General features: G+C 39.1%; 1 protein-coding gene across 1 annotated transcript in view; it reads left to right on the top strand.

Annotated features, from left to right (window-relative positions):
• Nucleotides 1-27,090, top strand: part of LOC115799541 (RALY RNA binding protein like) — a 120,332-nt gene that overhangs the window by 37,548 nt on the left and 55,694 nt on the right. Inside the window, exon 2 of the mRNA XM_030756762.1 lies at nt 11,754-12,027. Coding sequence (XP_030612622.1) covers nt 11,754-12,027 — 274 coding nt within the window. The remainder of the gene's footprint in view (nt 1-11,753; nt 12,028-27,090) is intronic.

Below are 27,090 nucleotides of genomic sequence, written 5' to 3'. Positions count from 1 at the left end.
AGAAACTCCAGAATTTTGTTCTATTTCTATAGGACCCCCTACTGATATTTTGGTTTTTGTATTACAACTTCTCATGTTTGCTCAATCCAGCATGAAAGCTGATTGAAAATAGCATTTTCTTGATTCTTGTAACTAAGAATTTCATGTTGAAAAGTATTGTAACATGTTTCATATATCAACAATATGCCATTGAGAAATTATAACTAGCTGTCTATTATAACGTGTGTGTGTGTGTGTGTGTGTGTGTGTGTGTGTGTGTGTGTGTGTGTGTGTGTGTGTGTTGGGGGGGGGGGGGGGGGGGGGGGGGGTCATTTTTTTAACAAATTTGTCCCAAATTAATCCAATAACATCTGTGAGGCTTGGCCTCAAGATGACTTGAGTCAGTTTGGTGAACATTGGAAAAACTTGGTGAACTGTGAAAACTTTTGAAGGATTTCCATAAAATTCAATATGGTGGAAAATTAGGTCATAGTGCATTCAACACAGTTAGATCCAAGCATTCCAGTGGTATTTAGAATTCCAAAATTGGCCACACAGGTCACAAGTTAAGGTTGCAAGTGCAGGTCCAATTTGCCCCAATGGTGGTGCTACAGCATTCAAGGTAGTGGCATGTAACTTAGTGAAAATAATAATAAGACTGTCCTGAGGCCAAATTTCACAACTTTTGAGCAGACATTTCTAAGGGCTGCCTTAGGATCCCAATGGAGAGGGGAAAAGTCAATGATCATAAAATAAGAAAACCTAGAAGAATCACTATGGGTCCCCACAGCTTCACTGCTTGGCCCCCAAATATACTTGCTCTTACTCTCAGGTGTCACCAAATTATTATGGCAGAAATCTTGAGGAATTTTCCTGTCCAATGACTACCACAGGGACTACTCACCATTATTGCATATTGTTACTGGACATATTTTATTATCTTCATGATTTTTCCAGTGCAAAGATGAAATAGCGAGCCTGTGTGGGAATGACGTGGTTGACACATCCAGTGTTAATTAGTAGGGGAATATCGATTTAACAGGTGCAGGTAGACAGGCTGTAGGAAGTCCCTAATGAATATTTCCCTAAAGATGTGTCATTCAAGATGATCTTTCTCCAAACAATTTCTGGAGGTTTCCATAATACACAAAGGCATAAAAAAATAACACAGATCTTCTGTAAGCTCTCCAATGACTGGGATGAACCTCTTAAATAACCAATAATTCTCCAATTTAGCTTAATGTCTAAATTCATTTGACTGATTGGTAATTACAACTGCTAGAGAACCAAACGACTTGAGCCAAAAGCTTGTATTTCACACAGGCGAGGGACAGACTTTGTCTCAATTAGCTTCCAGCTTATCTCCTTTCCTTTCTCTACACCTCACACCTCAGTGGCACTGACAAGGATGTTTGTACCTGCTATACACAGCGGCACTATCAGTTCAATCCTTGGCATGACTTTGAAGATTAGTCACCGAACCATGAAGAAGCTTTTGAAGTGTTGAGGATTCTTTGAAGTTTGCTATGCAATTTTTTTTTCCTCTCACTCTTTACCTTGTCAATGAGTTACACAAAGTTTCTGCTACCTTTGAACATTTAGCCTGGCAATAAGTTGAGGGTGCCGGCGCAGGCATAAACATGACACGATGGAGATTTGTATCATCAAAGTCCATCTGAGGGGTGTTTCAAACTGTCTTCAGTGTACATATCCTACAGGTCCCTTCACGCTGAACTGTCAGTGTTATTCTCACTGATTAGTATCTCCTTCTTTGGGAGACCCACAGGAAATGGAACAATGTGACAACTTGCTCAGACTGTATTTACCCATGTTCTCATTTCATGCTTGTTTAGGGGCCCGATTTAATAAACAACTGGTTTAGGAAACTTTGGTTGAAATATTTATTCTTGTCACGTGTGCAGTGATAAGTGAGTAGAATAAACTTTGCATCCATTCTGCTCTTGGCAGGCAGAGAGATTATGAATAAAAATGAAATTGACATTGGAAACAGTGAAGACATAAAACCTGCCCATTGAAGCCTGATGAACACATAAAGGAAAACCATAGCCAAATTTTCTTGGCTGAATCCCCACCTCCAGGCTGAGTGTCTCTGGCTGCTTACCTCAGTATGAAACTCATGAATTTCTGGTGACTAGATTGATTGTATTGCTTGTGGTGTGAACGTATGGTTGGGCCAGCTGCACTTCACAGCCAGTGGAGAACCTTTGCCTCTCAGAGCATCCAAACCATCACACCCTGTTTACCACTAGCAGAAATATGTACACAAATCCAAGATGGGGCAACAGGCAAGCATCATCTAATGAAACAGTTTCAGCGCCAGGCGGTGCTATAGGCAAAGGCATATGACAGCAGAAAGATCCTGACACATAGGTCATAGCTAGACTACAGATGGCTAACCAGCAGCTCTGTAACGCCAGCAGAGAAGAGGCGATGCCAAATATATCTGCCCTATAACCCTTATGAGTTTGGCTCAAAAACAGAGGACACTGTATGTTCAAATGCATGGCCAACAATGAGAGTAAAGTGCATAAAAGGTGAAAAATTTGCTTATTCTGATGACATTATACAGATAATATTCCTTCTTTCTGCATAGTAATTCTATAAATGAAACCTGTGAATTTTAAGGTCATTTAAATTCTACTGAGCTGTTGCCAAGCTTTTGAAGCTCAAAAATTGCCTGTCATCCTCTTACAATACAGGCTATTGAGCACGCTGCAGCGCACAGGGGCGCCTATAAATAAGAAATATCCTTCTGCAAACTGTTAATTGCAGCAAGCTGAGAACAAGATTAAATGAAATGCCCCTCTCAGACAAAACGTACTGCTGTATGGCTACATGACTGAGGTACTAAAACCTGGGCTGCACTTTGTATTTTCATTACAGTCAAACCAAACACTTTTAAAACTGGTGATTAATTCTACTAATGAAGAGCTGGGACTTTGTTTCACTTTTCCTGCAGAGTAGATGTTAACAAATGCTAATTTACCCCCATTAAAAACTTGTCCCAGCTGCAGCTGCAACTTGGACAGCTAATGATGACACATCCAGATTTAATGAAGGAAAAAAAATGGTCAATGGGCCAAATAGGTTAGAGTCACCAAATCAAAGCATAGCTTTACAATATTTTAGCATCTTTACACACTCGGGGTTAATTTATGTCATTTGGCATTTTGTTCGCTTGCCCTTATGAATTTTAATGTAGTATAGCAATAGTTAAAATGCAGCTACACAGAAAAAGATAATTATCAAAGCATAACCAACACAACACTTATGTAAATTTGTTTGGAATCATTAAGTGCTACTGAGTCTTCTCTACAGTAATTCAAAAGGAAGTGACAAAGTGAAATGCAGATGTTCTCACTTGTGAACAGATTGCATAGTTTCTTTTCAGTCATTTGACTCTCCTTTAGTGTAAATGCAAAACAATCGTCTTTCTTAAATTAACAGTGGCTCATATGGTGGAAGCCTTTAGTGGAGAATTATCTCTAGCCCCTGCAGTTTCCTGCAGCTCTGCTGATTTTTATGTTAGCTTCCCATTGCAGGTTTTATGATCCACAGCTTTACTGTTTTGGTTTGCTCTCAGATCTCTCACAGGAGACAGCTGTCTCCTTTGAAAAGGCTGTAAAAATCTACTGTACAATACCTGTCCATATCAACAGCAGAGGTGCAAAGTTATAGACTAAATGGTGAACAAAGATACCCATATTTCATTTGGTAAAGACAAATGAAAGATGTAAAAGGAAAATGCATATCATACTCATTTTCTCCTAGCCGTGTATATAGAAAATTGTCTGAACTACTTAAAAGCTGGTAATAAATTCCTATGTAGGCACAGAGATCACCAACTTTCTGAAGAGTCAATCACTAAAAACATCCAAACTTCATGTTACCTTCAGCTTAACTCAAGAACAGTGCACGGAGAGCTTCATGGAATGTGTTTCCATGGCCAAGCAGCTGCATCTAAGCCTTACATCACCAAGTGCAATGCAAAGAGTTGTATGCAGTGATGTAAAGCACACCACCACTGGACTCTAGAGCAGTGGAGACGTGCAGTGAAGAAGTGTTCTCTGGAGTGATGAATCACCCTTCTCCATCTGGGTTGGCAGTTGGCAGGAGAATGGTAATTATCTGACCGCATTGTGCCAAGTGTAAAGTTTGGTGGAGGAGGGATTATGGTGTGGGGTTGTTTTTCAGGAGTTGGGCTTGGCCCCTTATTTCCAGTGAAAGGAACTCTTAATGCTTCAGCATACCAAGATGTTTTGGACAATTTCATGCTCCCAACTTTGTGGGAACAGTTTGGGGATGGACCCTTCCTGTTTCAATATGACTGCACATCAGTGCACAAAGCAAGGTCCATAAAGACATGGATGAGCGAGTTTTGTGTGGAAGAACTCGACTGGCCTGCACAGAGTCCTGACCTCAACCCAATAGAACACCTTTGGGATGAATTAGAGTGGAGACTGTGAGCCAGGCCTTCCCATCCAACATCAGTGTCTGACCTCACAAATGCACTTTTGGAAGAATGATAAAACATTTGCCATAAATACACACCTAAACCTTGTGAAAAGCCTTCCCAGAAGAGTTGAAGCTGTTATAGCTGCAAAGGGTGGGCTGACATTATATTAAGAATGGTATGCCACTCAATTTCATATGCATGTGAAGGCAGATGAGCAAATGCTTTTGGCAATATAGTGCATGAAATTGTCTTTTTTATTCTACCAACATGCAAAGTAAGCAAAGTTTTGGAGTAGTTAGAGTTACTGAAATGATAATAATGCCATAGTTACAGATGACAAATACAGTGTGAGTATTGGCTGTTGCATCACATAGTACCCTAGGTGACAATACAACCTGTATTAAAGTGTGCTATAGCTTTTATCTTCATTGCCTTTTTTTTAAAAAAGAGTAAACATAATTAGTGCAAACATTTATTTAGTATGAAAGCAGTTTAATAAAAATCACTCAGAGCAGAAAATTTAATTAAGCTTATTTTAATGTTTGTTCCTGGTTTAGGGTACTTACATGTACTTACTGTACATATTGCACTAGTGTCTTTTTATTTGTGTTAGGTAAAGCTTAACACTCCACTGCACCTAACAGATAAACATTTCCATTCACAAGTGCATAAACATGAATTGCTGTAAATCAGAATATATATGTATATGTAAGTAGTTAGTGAGATTGATTTATTTTGCTATTTTGCTATTGGTACTAAAGTGAAGGATTTCTGCCCTTTTCCACCCCATCCAAAATGTCTTGATTTTTTATGTTATTTATCTGCTTGCCCATTTTGAGGAGGTGGAAACATCCAGCTGCACTGTGGGCAGAAAGCTTTTAGATATCCCGTGGAGCTATGTTCCATAGTGGAGAGGAAGCTTTCAAAACAATCATGCAGAGCTGGTTTTATATCACCTTGGTGCTATTCTTACCAATCAGATTGGATTAAGAGCAGGCAGAGATTGATCTATTCTGCCCTCAAGAGCTCACTGTGTTTGACCAGATTAGTTTTAACTCTGTGCAGCTGTATGCTACCTTAGAAAGAAATGAAATCTTGTCAGTGCAATTGAGGTGTTCCCCTGTCAGTCACAAACAGCAGATTCCCCCTGGATAATAAGAAATTCCACTTGTATATCATCCAATGTTTGCTATGCCCTGGCACACAGGAGTTTTTCCCATCACATTTTACCCAGCACCCTGGTACAAGTGAACGAGGGCCAACTGAGAAATGACTCCATTTGCATGTTAGCTAATTTTATCGCTCCTCCAGGCTTTCTAATAGTCAATGAATTTTCTGAGAACAGAGTTCAGGGGAATAAAAATGGTTGGAGCTGCTACGCATATAGCCACTATTTGTAGTGAAATGAGGTTTGCTGCAGGTAAGAGGAAAAGGGCCCGCTGTGAAGGGTTATGTTATTGAAGTTAGATAAGATGTATGAGGTACACAGTCTTTCTTCCAGGGCTATAACAACCCAAGTATGAAAGAAATGCTCAAGCATAAATTGAATAAAATGTAATAAAAATTAGTAAGTACAGCCTATTTTTAATAGCATGCTGTGCCATATATAGTATACACAGAAGTGTTAGATCATTATTGTTGTTGCTTTTACTTAAAACTCATTGCACCAGTAAATCCAAACTAGAAGAAAAGTTAAGCAAGTTATGAAACAGAGGTTGCATAACAAACATCCCCGCTGATGAAATGTTGTCAATTAGCAGAGAGCTAATGGATCCATGAAAACTCTGATGCTATTTGTTGGAACAATAATGCTAATTTACACAACCAGCAAACCATATATCAGCATTAGGAGCTGGTGAATGTAAGCTAAACAAAGACTATCCTTTTAGCTCTGTTTTGGTCTCCACCAGCTGCCGAGAGGAATGTTGCTACAGTTAAAACAAGGCTAGAGATCTATGTGTGTATTTTTTTCACATCAATCTACTTTTAGTTAAAATGCTACAGGCAACCTAGAAGATGAGACTATAATGACAGTAATTAAATATTTTAAACCATAAACATTAAACCATAAATTCCATTCACGGTTCAGGTTAGTAGGCAGAAGCACAACATAGGCCAAGAGATTTTGCTCTCTTGTGGCTAACTGCTCAAAAAAACAACAAAACAAAACAAAACAATGACAATGACTTGTGATGGTCAAACAGTGAGGATGTGTAAATGTCCCATTGAACAAAATTTATCTCACTTTTACAGCCTTTCATACAGTCTTTGCCAGCAAAATTAGAGTGGTTCCTCCTCCACCTTTTTATAGGTCCTTTTTGCAGTAACAGTCTAACTGAGTTGAATTTGAGGCCAGTACTGTGTACCTTGACTCATAAAGCCAAAGGGCAGCAGCTGATTGAAAATGTGGGGAAAATTAGGTTTATGGCTCTCTGTCTTGGAAACTGGAGTCATTTTTCAAGATACGAGTAGAAAAGTGGAAAGTGCTATATGGCATTAAATGTGTTTATGGTCTTTATTCTCTTCATATTAAATTTAATTTCGCCAACTGTTCCTTCACCTTTAAATCAGGCAAAATGTTGTGACTGTTGTTTGTCTTTCTGGAGCAGAACGGTTTCAACCTCTGACCACATTTCACAAAAGTGCACATATTTATGGCCGGCTGCACAACTGAGATACTCTGCAGAGTATAATACAAATACAGCTGTTGATTTACAAATGGGATTTTATTTTTCTTTCCTCAGTTGTTGCCATTGTATATATGCCATTGTGTATAAATGGAAGAAATCCTTGAACCAATTATTCCAACTCTGCAGTACATGGCAGCAACACTTTTGGAAAAGGTCTATCAGGTTACCTTTCTCTGTTCAGTTTCAGTGAGCAGCTTCTCCAGCCTTTCCTCAGCCCGTCAAGCTGCCTAGGCAACAATCAGAACAGAGTGGCCGAGGCATCGTGAAGCGAAATGTACAGTGGTGGAGTGGTAGGAAATTACAGAAGGAATCAATTCAATGAGTTCCCTCCCTTCATGAAAAAAATGTCTATAAATCAGACAGGTGGCCAGAGCCAAACAACAGCCTTTTAAGAGCCTGTCTACCAAGGCACAATGCATTTCAGAGGCAGGGAGAGCTCAGTAATATGGCTACTTCTGCACAAACCCCTTTTTTTTCACTCAACCACAAACCCAACACAGCGGTATTGTCAACCGCAAAACCTTGGTGCTTTTTCTGCCGACCTTATTTGTATGTCTTTATCATTGCCATGAGACTGGGGCTCTCTTTCGTAACACATTAAAGGCAAAGCATGCCGGGCTCTTCTGTAATGCCAGAACATCAAAGTGTTTCTTTCCAAAAGGAGACGTCCACCTTTTGAAAAATGTGGCACTTATTCTGACACGATCACGCTGGCATGAAAGTGAAAATGAAGACTTATCTGTCTTCACCTTTTAACTGTCAAAAGGCAGTACAGTAGAAGCTGTAATCATTTTTAAAGAGTGGGCTTTGAACACTAGGTCATTATTTTTCTTCTAAAAGCAGCTTGCGGAGCCAGTTTCTGTGCTTTTTCGATAACAAATATCGGGTCCTCTAAAACAATTCTTTTGCCAATTACATTACTGGTCGCCTATCACTTCCTGTGCTGTTTCCTATGTTTCTCCTTGTGACGCTATCACCTCAGAGGATGAGAGGCGTAATGGAGGTTGTAAATATACTAAAAGGCAAGGTCAGCAGGAAAACCACTGATGGAATAAATTAGTGTCGTCTTCTAAAGAAAACAACAGAGAAGACAACATGAAATATAACAGTAAGAAGAGGTAAAATGACCCCAAGGCCAGTATGCACTCCTGATTTATCTGACAAGAGAGGCAACCTAACTCTTCTCCACTGATTTGTCATTTTCCCCATGACCTGCCCATGAACATCCATATGGGAGGTGTGTCAGAGTAAGAGTTTAAATTAGCATTAGGTGGTCACTGTGATGCTCATTTGAGTCAAGACATGTATGTCTGTGTGTCTGCACCACATCAATTTTCGCTGCCTGCCACTGATAAATGGCAAGGCCATCTGAGAGCTGGTGAGCAGAGAGTTTATTCCCACACATGCCCACATGCAGAAACAACACATTCATACAGCACTGTAAACATGAGCTGTCATGCACCCACAGTGGGTGTAAATAGTCAAGCAAATAGTATCCGACTTTTGCCGATGTAATGCCTAAAACATGTGTTGCCAAGCAAAAGAGCAGCAGTGTATGTTGCCTGATCCCAGACAGGTGTAACGGATACATGACACAGACTATCTCCTGCGTAAATCACATGGCTGCTCTAGTTTCCTGGTTCACTGGGTAGCTTTCCTCTTTATCTACGATGGGTTCAGTTTGTGAATTGCATCAGTTTCAAAGTATTCTCATGCTATATATACAAAGTTATTAGACAATAATGCATGACAAGAAAACTACATTGTGTTATTGTGAAGAGGCTGAAGCTACACAGTAGGCAACCAAAGTGGCTGCGCTGTAGGAATCTACAGCCGTTTGCATTGGAAATTATGGTAAGGGAAAAAGACTGCCAGTCAGAAATGTTTGTGTGTGTGTGTGTATGTGTGTGGACGATATTCCAAGAACATCAGCGTTACCTTGGTTACTAATCCTATTTACTGAGGATTGGATCCATTATTCAGGTTCTTCATCTCAAAGCTGAATAGTTGTTATCACCGTGTGTCAGGGACAGAGACTCAGAGCAGGCACATATTAAATATTCAGTGTTTTCTTCACAATATTTCACAGTACTTAATGGACTAACTGTAATCCATTTTGGAACATAAACTGTAATGAAAACCAGGATTTTTCCAGCTATAAAAAAACAAAATGACATGCCTGCAGTGAAAAGAAAATCAAAGGGAAAACCAGTGAGAGATTTTGTGGGATCTATTTACCTATCTGCCGTATGATAACCATAATTAAACATACAAGTATAATTGCTCAATAGTGCATCCTTTCCTTGGGTAGGCATAATTGCCCCAATCGTGCAGCCAATCATCTTTCATGAAAACTAACATTCAAGCCATGAAAAGGTCATTGAGGAATAATTGCAGGGGAGGTCTACAAAAGCTGAGGCTAATGTACGCTGATAACTTGACAGCACAGAAAAGTCTGAATAAAACTGTAACACGAATTACAGCCCACGCTTTCTGTGATCAGTGAAATGGCACACAAAGCATTAGGGATGCAACAATATGGGTATTGAGATAGCAAAGCTTTTTCACTGACAGCTACTGTATTTGGTTTCTCACAAAGCGGAGAAAACTGCTGTGACATTCACATATTGTTGCTCCTTCGTATGCTCGTCACAGCCATCCAGTGGCGGCATGTCAACCATGCAAAATGTGCCTTAGGTAAGCAGTTGACTGGCCAGTGACCTTGTGCTTTACATACAGAAAAGTAAACCTCCAACAACAGCCTTTTCAAAAAAACGTGTGCATTTAAAATAGAAAAGTAGAATCCCAGTAGAAACGGGGGTAAAACTTGCTTATGAATGTAATACAGTAAATGGATATTTTGCAGTCAAAAAATTATGAAATATTAAATTCTAATACTTACTAAACGTTAGCTATAATTTAAGTTTAATACAATAACAATTGCATTCTGAAGACACTGGCATACCAATTGGCACTGTTCTGTGCCACAACAATAGAAAGATCAATCTCACCCTCTACTCGGTGTCCTTTAACTTAAACCACAATCTTATCCTAAATCTAATAAGTAGGTTTGGCACCTAGACTACCTAAACCAAAGAGCTAATGAAAACAAGAGTAAACACATAGTAAAAATGACACTAAACAAACACAAACTATGGAGAACAGTCTTTGGAATTACACCACACCGACAGTCATGCCAGGTGCTGAAAAAAACAACTTTACAGTTGAAACTTTATAATAGCTTTTCCAAATAATGTTTATAGATGACCTACACAACCAGTCATCTCATCCAGTCTGGATCCATTCATCCTTCCAAAATTACACTGAAATATCCAAAATCTAACTGACCAACATGTAGTTAGCACTATAAAAGCTTAGATACTTCTGAGAACTCATTTGCCTTCACATTCATTAGTTTAAACATGGAAACGTGAAACAGTTACTGTTACTTAATTCTGACTGTTACCAGTAACTGCTATAGCTGTAAGAGAGCTATAATTGATCAATTACAAAATAATTATTGTTAGACTTGTAAACATTAAATAATCATATAATTTCATTAAAAGTAAAATAAAATTTTAAATTAAACAGAAATTTACCATTCATTAACCGTGGTTATTATAAAATATTAATAAAAATGTAAGTATTCTGTGTTTCATGGAGGCCCAGGGTGTTACGTGAGTAAAAATGCAAAATGATTCAAGTTAAACTGAAATAATTGCTGAAAGAGTCATTTTAAATTTATGTACAATCTCTATTTCAGAAAGCCCTTTCCAAAAGACTGTTTTTATTTCATCTTTTTCTAGAGTTATATTTCATGTCACATTTCATGACAGTGGATTTGTCACCAGCCAATCACATGCCCCCAGCTGGGTCAGTAATACATCCATTCACAGCAATGCTGTCAGTTGCTGGAGGAACCACAGAGAGACTCTGTTTGTGTTTTTTTACTCTTTAAAGATGCTGTCTGAGAAACAGCTTTAATATACCATGCTGCCATACTAGCCAAGGTCACAAACCAGTATAGCTAGGTGGCCGGGTAAGTAAGAAGCACATGCATGGGATGAAGAAATTTTAGTTGTTTGTGGACTTCACTCATTCAGAATTAGTTGAATGTAGTGTTGTTGCAATTCCTAATCCAATAACTAGCTAAATGTGTTAACGCTCAGACTAGCTCAGACTTTGGATCTATAAAGAATCTTCATTAAGGTCAGTTGTTAACTGGTTATTTGAGGTACATGGCTTTGCACTAATTTGCAGACACCTGTGTCTGTGTGCATCACCTCTTTTTTTGTTGTTCTTAAAAAAAAAGACAACTCTGAAAAGCAAAAACATGCAGTGTTTTTGATTTCTCTAAGCAGCAAGTAGGTAAATGATGACAACTCCACAGTCATGAAAGTACTTCTCTAAAAATATTAGGTATTATATTAACTCTGAATTAGTTTCTGATTTTTTCTTTTAACAATTTAATGGTGTCATTATTTTGTATTTAACAGATTAATATTAAACACTTTCTTTTAAAGCAGAATTGGCTGGAGTTGGCCTGTCCACCCTCTAAAGCTATCCCCGTCCCCTCCCCTCCCTCCCCCCCTCTGTCTGTGTCCCAGGAGGGCAACTGGAGGAGAATGACTGGTAAAACTCAGACCAGCAACGTGACCAACAAGAATGACCCTCGTTCCCTCAACTCCAGAGTCTTTATTGGCAACCTCAACACAGCCATTGTCAAGAAAACCGACATAGAGGTTATCTTCGCTAAGTACGGCAAGATAGTGGGTTGCTCTGTGCACAAGGGGTACGCCTTTGTACAATACATTAACGAAAGGAACGCCAGAGCAGCGGTGGCAGGGGAAAACGCCCGCATCATCGCTGGACAGCCTCTTGGTGAGTCTTTGCTTCTTTTTTTTTCTTTTTTTCGTCTTTGCTGTCAGGTATGTGAGACATAGTATATACTGTACTTCACGAATACTTTCCCCTTGAAATAAGAAATGTTTCATTTAGCTTGATCTTTGCTGGAGGAATGGATTGTCTCTCTCGGGAACAAAAAATGCCTCGGGCATCTTTCAGACTTTTAGTTTAGAGCCTCTCTTGGCTTCTAAATGCTGAAATGTCTGTTTGTTGTCATGCTGTTTTTGAGAAAATCCCTCCTGAATCATTTAACTGATCCACTAGTGGATGTAAGCACAGTTTGATTTTAACATTTACTAAGCATCAACTTGCAGAAAGTATGTCAAAGTTCTTGTGACACATTATTTAGAGTTGAATAGAATTTATTATGTGGCATGGAATGCAAGTCCAATATGCTGTGCAAGCATTGGTTTTCTACTGTGCGGGTACTTTTTACTGTTTTTTTCTATCTTGTTATTGTTTGTTTGTGGATGTTTGAGTGTGAAAAGTTTTCATATTCTAAATTGTCTTGTTCCTGTCTATCAGGGGAAAATATTTAAGCGACTGGAAAACGTGAGGCAAAAGTTAACTTTCAAGACAATTTGGAGGAAAATTTGAAAAACACTTAAAAATCCTGGTTATACAATTTTGTGTGTCTTCACTCCAGAAGCAAACAAAGCTACCATTTAAGTTTGAATGTAAAATTAGTTTAGTCTCTGAAGGGCATTGTCTGGCGTTTTATCTTGATAAAACATCTCTGTGACGCCTAGACATGAATTGCAAAGATACAGCAGAGCACATTCCTAGACACTACTGCTATCGAACATCATTTTAAAATGATCATGACCAGATAATGCTCCGTTTGCAGGCAGGAGAACAGGAGACCTTTTGATTAAACTCTTTGCAACAAATTTGGTGTTTAAACTAGTTTACCTGTGCTCTGCAGTCAGTGTAATGTGTTAGTTTTGCTAAGTGTTAGTCATAATACAGTACTAGTAAAAAGAAAGCACAGCCTCTTTCAGTTATAAGGTTTTATGTATTAAAATTTACTAAAACCACCTGGTCCTTATCACATCTTAAAAGCAAGTAAATGCAATCTCAGTTGAATAACAAAACATGACATATTACTCTATGTCATTTATTTAACAAAAATCAAGCCAAATGCAGAAGCAATGTGTGTGAAAAATGAAATAGGAGTCTTAAAGAGGGCAAGTTGAACCCAGGTGCTACTAATCAAATGCAATTGATAACTAATCAAGAGGTTTGCTGGTCAGGTGTGTGTTAACACAAAGCCACAAAGGAGGAAGGACATCAGCAATGATCTTAAAGTTACACTGTGTAAGATTTCCACAGGTAGATGTCAGTAGATTGCAGATTGCAGTCAGCTGAGATCTGCTATAGAACAAACATGTTTTGTCAGACAAGAGAGATCAAAAACATGAAATCTAAGGTCTACCTAAAACAGTCATGTCTAGCCACGATTTACCTCAGCTGTCAATGCCGAGTGAGAAGCATCCACAGCTATTTTTTATGGAGGAGGCTGTAAAACTTTGTCAAAGGAGTCCAACATGAGTCCATGAGTAAGTGAGGCTCACTTCTGTTTGATGACATCGATACTGATGTTAGTTGTTTTGGGATATTCTGAACTTTTCTGTTGGTAAGAGCTGCTGTTTTTCCCTCTGTTAGCTGCTGCTAGTCTCTGTTAGCCAGTGTTAGCCAAATGTTCTTTGAAACGGATGTAACTTTATTGTACTTTGACACATAGGAAAAAAAACTTCTCATGTGATGTGAAAATGTAATCAAACAGGGAAAGTGATTTGTAAGATACTCAAACCTAGCATTAGTTGGCATAATATTAATTTATAACCAGCTGCTTAGCCAGTTCGTTGTCAGCTGACCAGAGATGTGTGGGTCACATGTGTAATCTGCTGACAATAAGTAATTGCAACAATATCAGGAATAAATAAGCATATTTATGAATGTTTTCATGTGTTAGAGCCTTGACTTCAGTTCAGGAGATGAGGGTTGAGATGAGGAGGAAGAAGATGAGGTTTTATTCAGATGCCATTAGCACTGTCTCTTTTCTTCACATTTTTGCTTCTCTGGTGAAGGGAACCCCTTCTCAGATGATAAAACATCGGTATGATCCTTCATATCTTGATTTCAAAGGTGCAAACAGGAATTAAAATTTGCCTCCACTGCACATGCTTGCCTACGAGTTCTCTACTGACTGCATCTTTAAAGAAAGAATTGTTGCTTGTCAATCTGGCAAGGGATATACAGTAAGACCATTTCCAAACAATCTGACATCCACCATACTACAATGAGGAAGATTATTCCCAGTGGAATCTTCCCAGGAGTGGACATCCTAGCAAATTCACCCCAAAGGTCAGAATGCTCAGAAAAACTACACAAAACTCGAGAGCTACAGTTCAGACTCTGAAGGACTCAGTCAGCATGTTGACATTCATGAAAGTACAGTTAAAACAAGACTGAACAAATATTTGTTTGAAAGAGTTGCCTCTTCTCTCTAAAAAGAAGATGGCAGCATGGCCTAGGTTTGCAAAGGTGCGACTGACCTAACCACTTCTTGAACAATGTCCTTTGGACAAAGTGGAGCTATGTGTCTATAATGTTGCAGCACCATGTTTGGCAAAAACCAAACACAGTATGCCATCACAAACACCTTATTCAAATTGTCAAGCATGGTGATGGAAGGACAGGGACTCAGAGGACAGGGAGTAAATTTAAAGTCAGCTTTATTGCTGTAATCCACAGGGAAAAAAACAAACAAACAAAACAACAGAATACAAAACAAGGCTGGGCTGGAGCCAGAAATGCAAAACCTCGGTGACCAAAGGAAAATACAGGATGGGGAGCACACAGTACAAGAGAGGGGACTTAAATACACACGAGTTAATTATGGAAAGATGACACAGTTGGGGAAAATAACACAGGTGAACAGAATCTAACTAATGAGACATGGGAAACCAAAACTGAACACAATGCACAGAAGACACAAGACTAGCAAAATAAATCAAGAAGTAGCTAAACATGGGAAAAGAAGGCAGACTTGGCAGAGAACACAGGAAGGCAGGAAAACAAACTCAAAGAATTAACTATAATCAGAAATTAGAAAGGAAGACAGAATAAAATCATGAAGAGAAATAAGCTGGAATATAAAATTCAAAATGGCCAGAACTAAGAACAAACTAAGCAGAAAGATGCAAAGGTGAAGAATCTAAACCGTTACCAATCTAAGAACCAAAATGAAGATATTTAACAATAACAGAACTTGAAACACCAAAAAAAAAAAAAAAAAACACAAAACACTGGGCAGAAGACCCAGGACCATGACAGATTTGGGCTTGTTTTGCAGCCAGTTGATCATGAGCTCCTCTGTATGCCAAAGTATTCTAAAGTCAAATGTGAAGGGTTTGGAAGGGTTGCCAGGCGAAAGCCTCTTCTTCCTAAAAAAAAGAGATACTTACCATCTAGGCTCTTATTTCATTACAAAGAAACACGAAGTTCCCTAAAGATTGAAGAAGTATGATAATAACTCAATCCATAAAGGAACATAGACACAAAGCCTACAGGTAGACACGGGAATGCATATTAAAGTAGACCTGAGATGATTACTTCAGTTACCTTGAAGCCTTGTGTCTTTACGATGCAACACGATGTTGATGATAATGATGGCTAGAACTTTTGGTTCCTTCATGCGTTTTCTGTGACCTTAGAGTAGAGAACAACGCCACTTGATTGCCAGCTTGGACTTGAAGATAGTCTTTTGAATCTTTTTTTTTTGCAGAACGAAAAGGTAATATTTAATGAAAGAAAATGCAGAGCTTATTTAAAAGTTGTTGTGTCTCTTCCACACCAAGCAGACAAACTATTGATCTGCCTCCTTTTTACGCAGCATATATCTACCTAAACACCAGTACTCTGACACCAGCAGTCTAACTTGGCTTTCCCACTGTCTTATAAAAGACCATTTATGTGGTTCTTTGAGTTGCTTTTATCTTGTTAAGACATTGAACTGTTCACAAAAGCATTTCTGTTTTGCCAATTATTGGATATTTCCTCTGCACACTTAACAAATAAGATATTCCTCTTGAAAACTGATTGCGTGATTGGCGCTTTCTAAAAAAAAAAAAATTAGATTTTTTGGAATTGTACAATTTCTCTATCAAGGCAAAACATCAGTAGCAAGTGATCATCTCTCTTTGACTGGTTAATGGGAGCTAATGTGTTTTTGCTCTTGAGGATGTTCATTAGTTTGATATCTAATGTTATGGATGTTGCAATCAGCGAATAAGCAGAAAAACTTGTCTGTCGTTAAGAGCATTCACAAGCAGGTTGATCACCAGACAGAGCCAAAACCATGTACGAGCACTCCACTGAAACCATAGTATAAGTTTTACTGATTCATTTGTGACTTTAATGCTGAACAGGTGACTCTTTCTCATGTGTGATTGCTTGTTTTTGGTTGAGAAAACAAATAGAAATGAAAGTATTTTCGTTACTACAGAGATCATTTTACACCGACCTCGAAGCAAGACAATCCTGCTTTCACTGCTATCAGTCAATCTCTCAAGTCATGTGGCGCAAGTAAGACTGGAAGATAGCTCTTTAATTGACAATTTAGAACACCCTCCGTCTCATCCTGCAAAGCTGATGCTTTTTATATTAACATGGCAGAGAAATGAATCAGCCCCGTAATGATTTCGTGTTGAAGGGTGACCTCCACAAAGCATCTGGCTTCCTATTCAAAAACATTTCATTAAAGTGTTATTACCGTCAAGTTGATTGCACAGCAGTTTCATAGGTATGCTAACATTGCTCTGTTACTGAAGGACCAGCATTCATATGTGTTGCAGTTTAAACCACTGTTGACATTGTTGTTGTGATCATCGACCTCCCACGCAAGAAGAATCAACAAATCTTTGTCTAGATGGAGAGGAACATTTGAAAAACATCATATTAAAGCGAGAGTTGTCACTGGAAGAGGTCAGTGGAATAATCACATCATACTTTGACTGCACAGATCCACTTCAATTGCTCAGGCCCAGGGTGATGACTAATCTGTGTGCTCACTGATACACAAGTGTCAGAGGTCACTTGTGTATCAGTGCAACGACTGAAGATGAGACTGTCACTATATGTGTGCTATATGTATGAGTGTGTGTGTGTGTGTGTGTGTGTGTGTGTGTGTGTGTGTGTGTGTGTGTGTGTGTGAGTGTGTGTGTGTGTGTGTGTGTGTGTGTGGAGTTGAAAAACCACTGACGAACAAATGCAAATATTCTAAAATCACACACTTGGCAGCACCATCCTCCCCTTGCCTGCAGAATGAAAAATGGATGCTCCATTACTCTATCAAATACGAGTAGGAGTTCATGAGATCGTATCTAGGATTCTGAGCACAGCAATCATTACCAAATAATAGTACGTGTGATGCTATTTTGAGTGGAGTGCTGTATCTCTTTGCAATTCAGAGTTACGAGCATGAAGAAATTTCTCATTTCACACAAGCGCAGATGTTTAATATAGCATCAGATCAGACATGAGGACTCTGTTCCTCTGTTGTCTCTCCTACCAAGATGGTGAAACATTGAAAAAATGTCCCAGTACACACTAGAAAGTAAAGAAACCTCCCCTGCCACAGTGTTGGCAGTAATCAAGGCAAAGGACATTTGATTTGACATCAAACATGCAATGTTGGAACTCTCACGCCAATCTCAAAAGTAGAAAAATATATAGTGCTGTGAAAAGGTATTTTCTCCTTTCCCGTTTTCTTATTTTTGTGCATGTTTGTCACACTTTCTTGTTTCAGATCATTAAATGATTATTATGGGGAAAAAAGCTATCCAAACCTACACTATGAGAAAAAGTAATTGACCCCCTTGTTAAATCATAATTAACTGTGATTAACTAAATTTTTCAGACAGCTGAGTTCAATTTTGGTAGCCACACTCAGGTCTGCTTACTGCCAGACCTGGCAAATCAAGAAATTAAACAAAACCTGTCTGACAAAGTGAAGTGGGCTAAAAGGTATCAAAAAGAAACACATCATGCCACAATCTAAAGAGACAGCCGAGTAACACAGACACTGGCATCTATCAGTCTGTAAGGGGTTACAAGGCTATTTCTAAGGCTTTAGGACTCCAGCAAACCATGGTGAGAGCCATTATCCACAAATGAAGAAAACTGGGAACAGTGGTGAACTTTCACAGGAGTGGCCGACCTTCCAACATTACTGCAAGAGTGAATCAACAACTCATCCAGAAGCTACCAAAAGAACCCAGAACAACATCTAAAGACCTACAGGCCTCACTTGCCTCAGTTAAGGTCAGAGTTCATGATTCAACAATAAGAAGACTGGCCAAAAATGGCATCCATAGGAGAGTTCCAAGGCAAAACCCACTGCTGACCAAAAAGAACACAAAGGCTCATCTCACATTTGCCCAAAAACATCTTGATGATCCCCAAGAAAAATTCTGTAGACTGACAAGACAAAAGTTGACCATTTTGGAAGGTTTGAATCTCGTTACATGTCAAAAAAAAAAAAAAAAAGTGTGATGGTCTTGGGCTGCTTTGCTGCTTCAGGACCTGGATGATTTGATATAATTGATGATCTGTCAGAAACTCCTTAAGGTAGAATGTCAACCCATCAGTTCATGCCCTGAAGCTCAAGTACACTGGGGTTATCAACAGGACCATGATCTGAAACACACCAGCACGTCCACCTCTGGCTCATAAATAAATAAAGGTTCCAGAGTGACCTAGTAAAAGCCTGGACTTAAATCTGATTGAGATGATTTGATGTGATTTTAAACAGGCCATTCATGATTGAATACTCTTCAATGTGTCTAAATTAAAACAATTCTGCAAAGAAGAGTGGGCCAAAATTTCTCCACCTCCATGTGAAAGACTCGTTTGATTGTAGTTCTTGCTGTCAAGGGTGGTACAACCAGTTGTTAGGTTTAGGAGGCAATTACTTTTTCTTATAGGGCCAGGTAGGTATGGATGACTCTTTTCCTTAATAAATAAAATAAAATGATTTTAAAACTGTCATGTCCCCTATGTCATGGGGGCAGCAGCCCAAGCAGAGAAACCCAGACCTCCTGCTCCCCATCCATGTCCTCCAGCTTATCGGGGGATGGGGGGTGTTATATTTTCTGCAGCATGTCCTGGGTCTGCCCTGGGGCCTCCTCCTACCAGGACCTCACCCAAGAGGCACCCGGGAAGTATCCTAGTCAGATGCCCAAGTCACCTCAACTGGCTCCTTTCAGTGTTGAAGCGTAGTGTCTGTACTCTGCACCCCTCCTGAATAACAGCACTCCTCATCCTATCTCTAAGGGAGAGGGCTTCCACAGTTCGAAGAAGCTCATTTCCATCACTTGTATGTGTGAGCCTGTTCTTTCAGTCACTACCCAAATCTTGTGACCATAGGTGAGGGTAATGACGTAGATCGACTGGTAACGCTGCAGTTTTGTGTTCATGCTCAGTTCTCTCTTCACCACAACAGACTGGTGCAGCGTCCACATCACCACAGCCGCAGCCCCAATCTGTCTGTCAATCTCCCCCTCCCCTCTCCCCTCTCTCCTCACTTATGAACCAGATACCAAGATACTTAAACTCGTCTACTTAGGGCACCAATTTTTATAATTTTTTAAATGAGTATATAACATCTGCAAGTATTAGTAAACTGTCAAAACAGTTCATAGTCCTACCATCCTGATTCACCCAGTCCCGTCTGATTTCATCTGATCTTGGAAGTTAAGCAGGTATGGGCCTGCTTAGTACTTGTATGGGGGACCACCTGGGAATACCAGGTGGCACTCGGGAAGTAGAGAAGGCACCTCCTAACTGGAAAGTTGATAGTTTGATACCTGGCTGCTTCAGTCTGCTTTTTCACCGAACTGAAGATTTCTGTTTCATTATGGTGACAGAATAATAAATAATTAATTATTTATTAATTATTTTACGAAACAAAATTTCTGTTTTATTACTTTTTCTGTTTTTGTTTTTTGTTTTATTTTATGTTATTACACAGTAAGTCATGCTTCTTTTTGTTTTTCAAATCTATGTATAATATTCACCCCCTTTTAACTTTCTGTTTGGTTTTTACCAAGCCAGCTGCTAGCTGGACCTTTTTTCTGACTGGTGCTGGGAATGGTAGAGTGCAGTAGCTTTTACTGAAAGCAACAAAACAGTAAATTTGCTAACACAGAAACCGTACCACTCCAAATAACTGCGGGACACTTCTCAGTATTAGTAAGCCCTTTTACAGTACAAAAGGACATTTCTTCTGTTGAATGCGCAACAGAAGGATTTGACTTTTGTTTAAAATTACAAAATTGCATGGACCCTGTATTTCTCACTCCTCTGAAATATGCAAGCTCTTATAAATGCAATACTAACTATAATGTCTCCACAATGATGTTAAAATTCCTTATAGGACAACCATACAAGTATTTAGAGTAATCTGAGGTCAGCTGCTCTGTGTGGAATGAGGAACATCAAGTACAAATGTCTCATCATCTCACTTGTTGTGCCTTCTGTGCCCTCTGGCTAAAAGCTGACTGGAGGAATTTCTTTTGACTCAGTGACATGATGATTGCTGGCATCCATGAACCTCAAATGCATCTGAGCAGTTGCCTTCTTCACCCATTGAGAGATATCAGCTTTATCTGTATGGCCTCACTCTTCACTGGGCTCAGGGGGCTGCCATGGAGACAACGAAAGACAGATGTTTTGTCCTCAGCTGTTTCAAGCATGCCCTGAACCTCCGCATCATTTTGGTGCTGAGATTTAATATGGTACACTGAAAAAAACTTGTATGCTACCTTAATATTCAGTAGCATGACTTGCAGAGAGTTAACATCAAACTTGGGTTTTTGAAACTTTTCAGAGATTTCATAAAAAGTTGATTATATAAGACTCCTTTGAAGTATTCACATCAAATGTTTGCAATGCATATCACACTTGGCCTTTATGTAGTAAGATGAATATCTATCATTTCTTGTTTTTCTCATCTACAGAGGTGGTTGTTTCAACTGTGTCCTGACGTGGCACAGTGAGTTGGAGCGTGTGCCTGGAAGCAGCAGACGTGTGTGATTGGCAGGTGGTGATTGAAGCTCTGATGGAAAAGGACAATGAAAGAATAACATCCTATATTTTTCTAAGACAGGCCATGTATGAAGATACAAGCTGCTGTGTGAACTGGGAGCAGCGGAATGGAGGAGAGCGGTAGATAGCATAGAGAGGGCAAGCTAACAACATCTCTGGAGAGTCTGCCTGGTAGCGAGCACACCTGATAATCTTTCTTCTGTTGACTCCTGTTTTAAGTAGCCTGACCCTCCCTGAAGAGATCCACATTCCACCTGGAAGTTTCATGTTGAAGGTCCATCCCATTACAATATTAATGACCACAGTGAAGGATAATGTTTGATGGATCACCAATCATACCGCCTCCAAATGGCATTGGCAAGAGTTAGGCACATAAATAATAAAGTGATTTAGATGCAAAATCCATCCTAAGCGGATTACAAAAGCAGTGGCACTGCAATCAATCGTCATTTTGGGCCAACATGATGCATAGCAAGCAGCACCGGACACAGAGAGTAAACTATAGTGGGGAGAAGAGTGAGGAGGGACAGGTGGAAGGAGAATGTGCAGGGAGTCGTGCTTAAAGTAAGGCTACAAATACACTTACTAGAGCTGTGTGTTGTTTTTTTTCCTGGGTTAATTATGATGTGTAATATATTTTTCACTCTTATATGTAAATGAGCAGACAAATACAGGTGATGTTATTTTTGAATATTTGGAGTTCACCTACAGGGGACTAATTCTAAATGCGTTTTGCAGTTTATTTTAATCAAAGCTCAAGACTGCTGTGAGACGAGTTCATGGTCATCTGACATTAAGGACGGAAAGCATCAAAACCATCTTTAATTTAAAACCTTTAAATCTGGCTGTTAGACACATTTAGAAATAAATCTATTAAAATCCACTTTGAGGCAGGACAGAATAATGCCGACACTTAAAACAAATATAAATCAAATACTATCTTTATTTCTTTTTCAGCTTCATAATGCCCTCCTTCATTATGTTTGAAAGAGTCCACCAGCTAACATTTTTGTTATCTTCCCAAAACTATTGAAACATATGTGGATTAAAATAAATGATATAATAGCTCAGTAGATTAAAGGTGGAAAAATTAGTCCAAACAAACCAAACGTACAAAAAAAATGCCATTAGATTTTGTACTCATAGTGTGTATATGAATAACATTGATGAATGAATGCAATGGTGAGAAGTGGCTTACCAAAGGGTCCAATCTGAAAATTGCAAATGCAAATTATTAATAATTCCAATCTACAAAAAAAACCAAAAAACAAATACACAGTATTCCCGTTGTGGTGAGGTCAGCATTGCTACACAGCAGTGAACATGGAGACCTAAAAGTATTTTTTGTTCTTTGAAATAAAAAAAGTTAAAACTTACTTAAAGTATAACATAACTACTTAACATTAACAATAATTAACAGCTAAAGTTATTATTATTGGCTTCAAGCTGTAGGTTCGGCAGTCTGTACAATATTGTCACACAGCAAAAGCTGCTTAAAGCAGGGCTTTAAGCAGCTGGTTAACCACATCAGTAATTTCCATGTACTGTTTGCTCCAGCCATGCTCAGTTGAGTCATTTATTTATTTTTGGATTGCACATCAGCAGCTGCTAGTATCTTTTCCTTACGAGCCTTCATAGCCCGGTTATACTCGATGGTGTATTTTTGCCTAAAGCGGTGAACCACATTGTTTTCACATTTAGCAGGAGCATTCTTTGCATATATTTTGGAAAGCACTTTCTTGTAAGTAGCTCCCTTTTTACGTACTAACTCGTCATTGGAGGTTGATGTGCGGCTCTTGCTCACGTCTGGGTTTGTATTATTGTTCTGGACATTAGGAAAGGTTTTGATATCAAATAAAAATGTATACAGGTATTATTGTGGGCAATATGATATGGCTAAGCTACAACAGACTGAAGATGGATCTAATTTCATATTTTCAGAATTTACTAAATTGGAAAATTTTAATATGATTTTCTTTTAGCTCTTTTGGAGTGTTGTTACTGCAGGTTGTGTTTAGTGTTGATTAGCAAATATTGACATAGCATTTAACATATTGTTTGATGTTAACAGGCAAATAGACATGATTAAATGCTAAATAAACACGGGGAAAACAATCAACAGTGTACCTTCTAAACATTAGCATGTTAGCATTGTCGCTGTAATCATGTGCGCACACCTATACAGTGTCACCAAAGAGCCAGCGTGGTTAGTGTTGCTTTTCCTATTTACACTCAGTCATCACACAGCACATGCCTTTAAGCTGATTGAATACAGTCTGACTGAGATTCTGACCTTATTAGAACCACCTCAGTGCACTGTGACTTAAAATGACTTTGTTAGATTTTGCATTAAAATTGTTTTTCTCTTGAGTCATTGTCTACCAGAGAGAGTCAAAGCTGGCAAGCTGTAAAAAAAATAACTATTTAACTCACATAGACAAAAATGAATCAGATGAATTTAAAAAGCACATTTCAACACTTTTACACAAAATGTATGTGACTCCTTGAATGCACTGAATACCACAGGCTTATCGCTGTAGGTGAAAATCCAGTGGGGGTTTTATGTTGTTGTTGTTAGTTTTCTTTAATGTCTATCCAAACCAATCCTCCTGTATCTTACCCACCTGGCTGCTGTAATTCTTTCCATCACTCACCATTAGCATTCAGGGCTCAGTCTTGCTTTGAAATTTGCATAGATAATTCCAGCTATGTCTACAATAACTGCACAGTTCAGTAACTTTATTTTGAGAGCCAGGTTTAGAAGCATGAACAGTCATGAGTGAGAGGCCCTTTGGGTATTGCAGTATGCAATGAGATGGGCCAATTTCTCCTGATCCACTGGACTGAGTCTTGCCAAATCAAACCCCATAAGGCATTCCCTGTATCCTTCATCTCTCTGTGTTTGCTTCTGAGGCTGTAAGAATATTCAGTGCATCTGAGCATGTGTGCATGTGTTAATATGTGAGGGCTGTGTGTGCCTGTAGATGGAAAGCATTCATTTGAGCCTCTTTCAGTAAAAGGTTTTAATGTGAGCAAACCCACTTAACAGAAACTGTAATATCAATATAAAATCTATTTCTATCTCTTGCTTCTCTTAGCCCCGCTCTGTCTTCCTTTCTGTATTTTTCCTTGTCCTTGTATGTGATTAGAATGCACCCTCGTCATTCGTCTCCTCTCTCATTAATCACGCACCGAGAGCCTGACCCAGCGCTCGACAAAAGCATTTCACATAACATCAACAGCATGGCCAGGCTCAGGGTTTATCCAAGCTGGAATGCAGTCAGAATATAAGAGGAACACTGGATAAATTTAAAGTTTGTAACTGTGCACGTAATAGGCTCTAATAAAGCCACCCAAGAAACGAGGAAATCACATTTCCCCCCACCTGCCAGGATCTCTTTCTATCTATCGGTTTGTCCCCCTTCTCCATCCCTTTCCCTAGTTCATACAGACTGACAAATGCTTTAGTGGGGCATGAGCCACAGTGTGGACAAAGTGAGATGGATTACTGTGTGGATTTTGGCAGAGGAAACTGCAGCTAATTCTCTGATTAGAAATCTGGGTTCAGAAGGCAGAGAAACACTGAGCTGTGAATCAGAGTCAGAGCATGGGGCTCAGTGGGCTTCAGCAAGCTGTGTGCGAGTATTTGTGTGTGGGCAAATGTGTGTGCGTGTGTGCATGGGGGAGGCAGGTGCTTATTGACATATGTACAAGTTAGAAACCAGGCTAGTTTTAACACTTCTAGTTATGGTGTGTATGTCACTGTCTTCACCTATAGCACAGATCAACTGGCCAGTTCAGGTAGTATATTATTTAAAAATTATAGTGTTGGTGGGCAGTGGTGTGTTGGTAAGTTTTGTATTCGGGTTTCATTCCACACCCCATTTGTTAAAGTGCTCTTGAGCAAAATAAAGAGCACTGCTTCCTCAACACAAGTAAAATGAAAAATGCACTATGTGCTCAGCTATTAGGTGATTGCAAAACTGGCAAATGTAACAAAAATTATATTTTAAAAAAGTTGTAAATGTCAAATTACCTACAAATGGTATTTACACAAAGACCAACACTGGTCATCAATGAATGTGTACATGTATATGCACACACATGCACACACACTGACTTCATTAGGAACACGTGTTCAACTGCTTGTTAATGGAAATATCTAATAAGCCGATTACACGGCAGCAACTCAGTGCATTTAGGCATGTAGACATGGTTCAACTTCAAACCTGAAGCATCAGAATGGGGAAGAAAGGTGTCTCCAGGTTGTTGGTGTCAAATAGGCTGATGTGGGTATTTCAGAAACTGCTGATCTACTGGGATTTTCCCACACAACCATTTCTAGCGCTTACAGAGAATGTTCCAAAAAAAAGAGAAAATATCCAGTGAGCTGGGGTTCTGGGCAAAAATGCCTTGTTGTTGCCAGGAGTAAGGGGATAATGGTCAGAAAGGTTGATGGAAAGGCAACAGTAACTCAAATATTTGTTACAACCAAGTTATGCAGAACAGCATCTTTGAATGCACGACGCATCAAACCTTAAAGCAGATCAGAAGACCATATTTTGGTCCACGTTGACATGGGTGATGCTAGGCTTTGTTATTTGCAAAGAAATACTAAAAACTGAACATGTAGAAAAACAGAGAAAAACAACACATCAATTGTATGTTTATTACTTTATAACACATTTGATTATGCATAGTTTATGTAAAAAATTGTAATAATAATGCATGATAGTAAGTCAGGTTTGTGGTAAAGTAAAAGGCTACCACTTGAAGAAGACTGACAATAAGAAACTGAGTGTCAACAAAACACAAGCATTGGAGAAACACTCCACTGACCACTAGTCATGAGAGGCTCCGAAGTATAGCACTGATGTTGACATGAGTCAGTAGAAGGCACATCAGTGTGTATTTCTATCTTAATATCTTCCAGTTGACCAACCAGCCACCTTAGAGTCTGCACTTCTTCCTTTCGCTGTGATTCTCTGAAGCATCTGTACTTAAAAAAAAAAAAATTGTTTATAGCAGTTAGTAAATAAACCTGTGTGTGTTCATTCTGAGATGGGAAATGTGGACAGTGAGAAACAGGATTAACTTCAAGCCTAACAAGCATCCTGGATGTGTTCATTAATATTACATCAATTTGCAGAGAACAAGAGAGGGAAGACAGCAAGGGGGAGTAGCTTCGGACCGAAGAAGAAAACGAGCACTGTTGGGTAATTGTTTCCTCTGCATAATCAAAAATGCCTGTATGCTGTTGAATTTGGGTTCACATTTAGGGCATGCTGATGCAGACAGGATAGGCATGAATGAACGGATCATTGGCTGAAATCGGACGCTGGACTTTTACATAATAAGAAGTAATATTTTGCAGTTGGTAAGGATTAGATAACAAGTTTTGAATAAAGACATTGACTAAAGAGTCTGCTCTCGGATGCTCTCGGATATCTATAAGAGTTTTAGCAATGTGCAATAGGATTAGTGTTCTTACAGATGCTCTTCTTGTGCACGCTGAGAGATAATACTTGAATAAGAAAGGTGTGCCTTTGCAGCAGGTCTTGCTGACAGAGACCACTGCAGTGCAACCTTTACACAGAGCATCAGCTAGACAGACAGCTTCCCATAACAGATGTGACACAGACCCCAGGAATGGAAAACCTGCCCTTTAACACTTCATAATAATTGATCCAGTCAGTCATGTCTGTTTCTTAATTCATGCAGTAATTGTCAATGTGCACCTCAGGCTGAATGACAAAAGAGTAATTCAGGCGACAAAAAGGTGACGTATTGCGTGAGTAATGGTTCACGACTTGTGATTATACATGCAGTGATAATTACTGCAACCCTGGAGGGTTGCTGTGGTCCTGTGCTCACAGGACTTTGCAGCATGACCCCTCTGACTCCCCCTGCTTAGTGCATGAATTAAAA

The sequence above is a fragment of the Archocentrus centrarchus genome, chromosome 20 (assembly GCF_007364275.1).
Source record: "Archocentrus centrarchus isolate MPI-CPG fArcCen1 chromosome 20, fArcCen1, whole genome shotgun sequence".
Lineage (NCBI taxonomy): Eukaryota > Metazoa > Chordata > Actinopteri > Cichliformes > Cichlidae > Archocentrus > Archocentrus centrarchus.
This window is presented reverse-complemented; position numbering and strand designations above follow the sequence as displayed.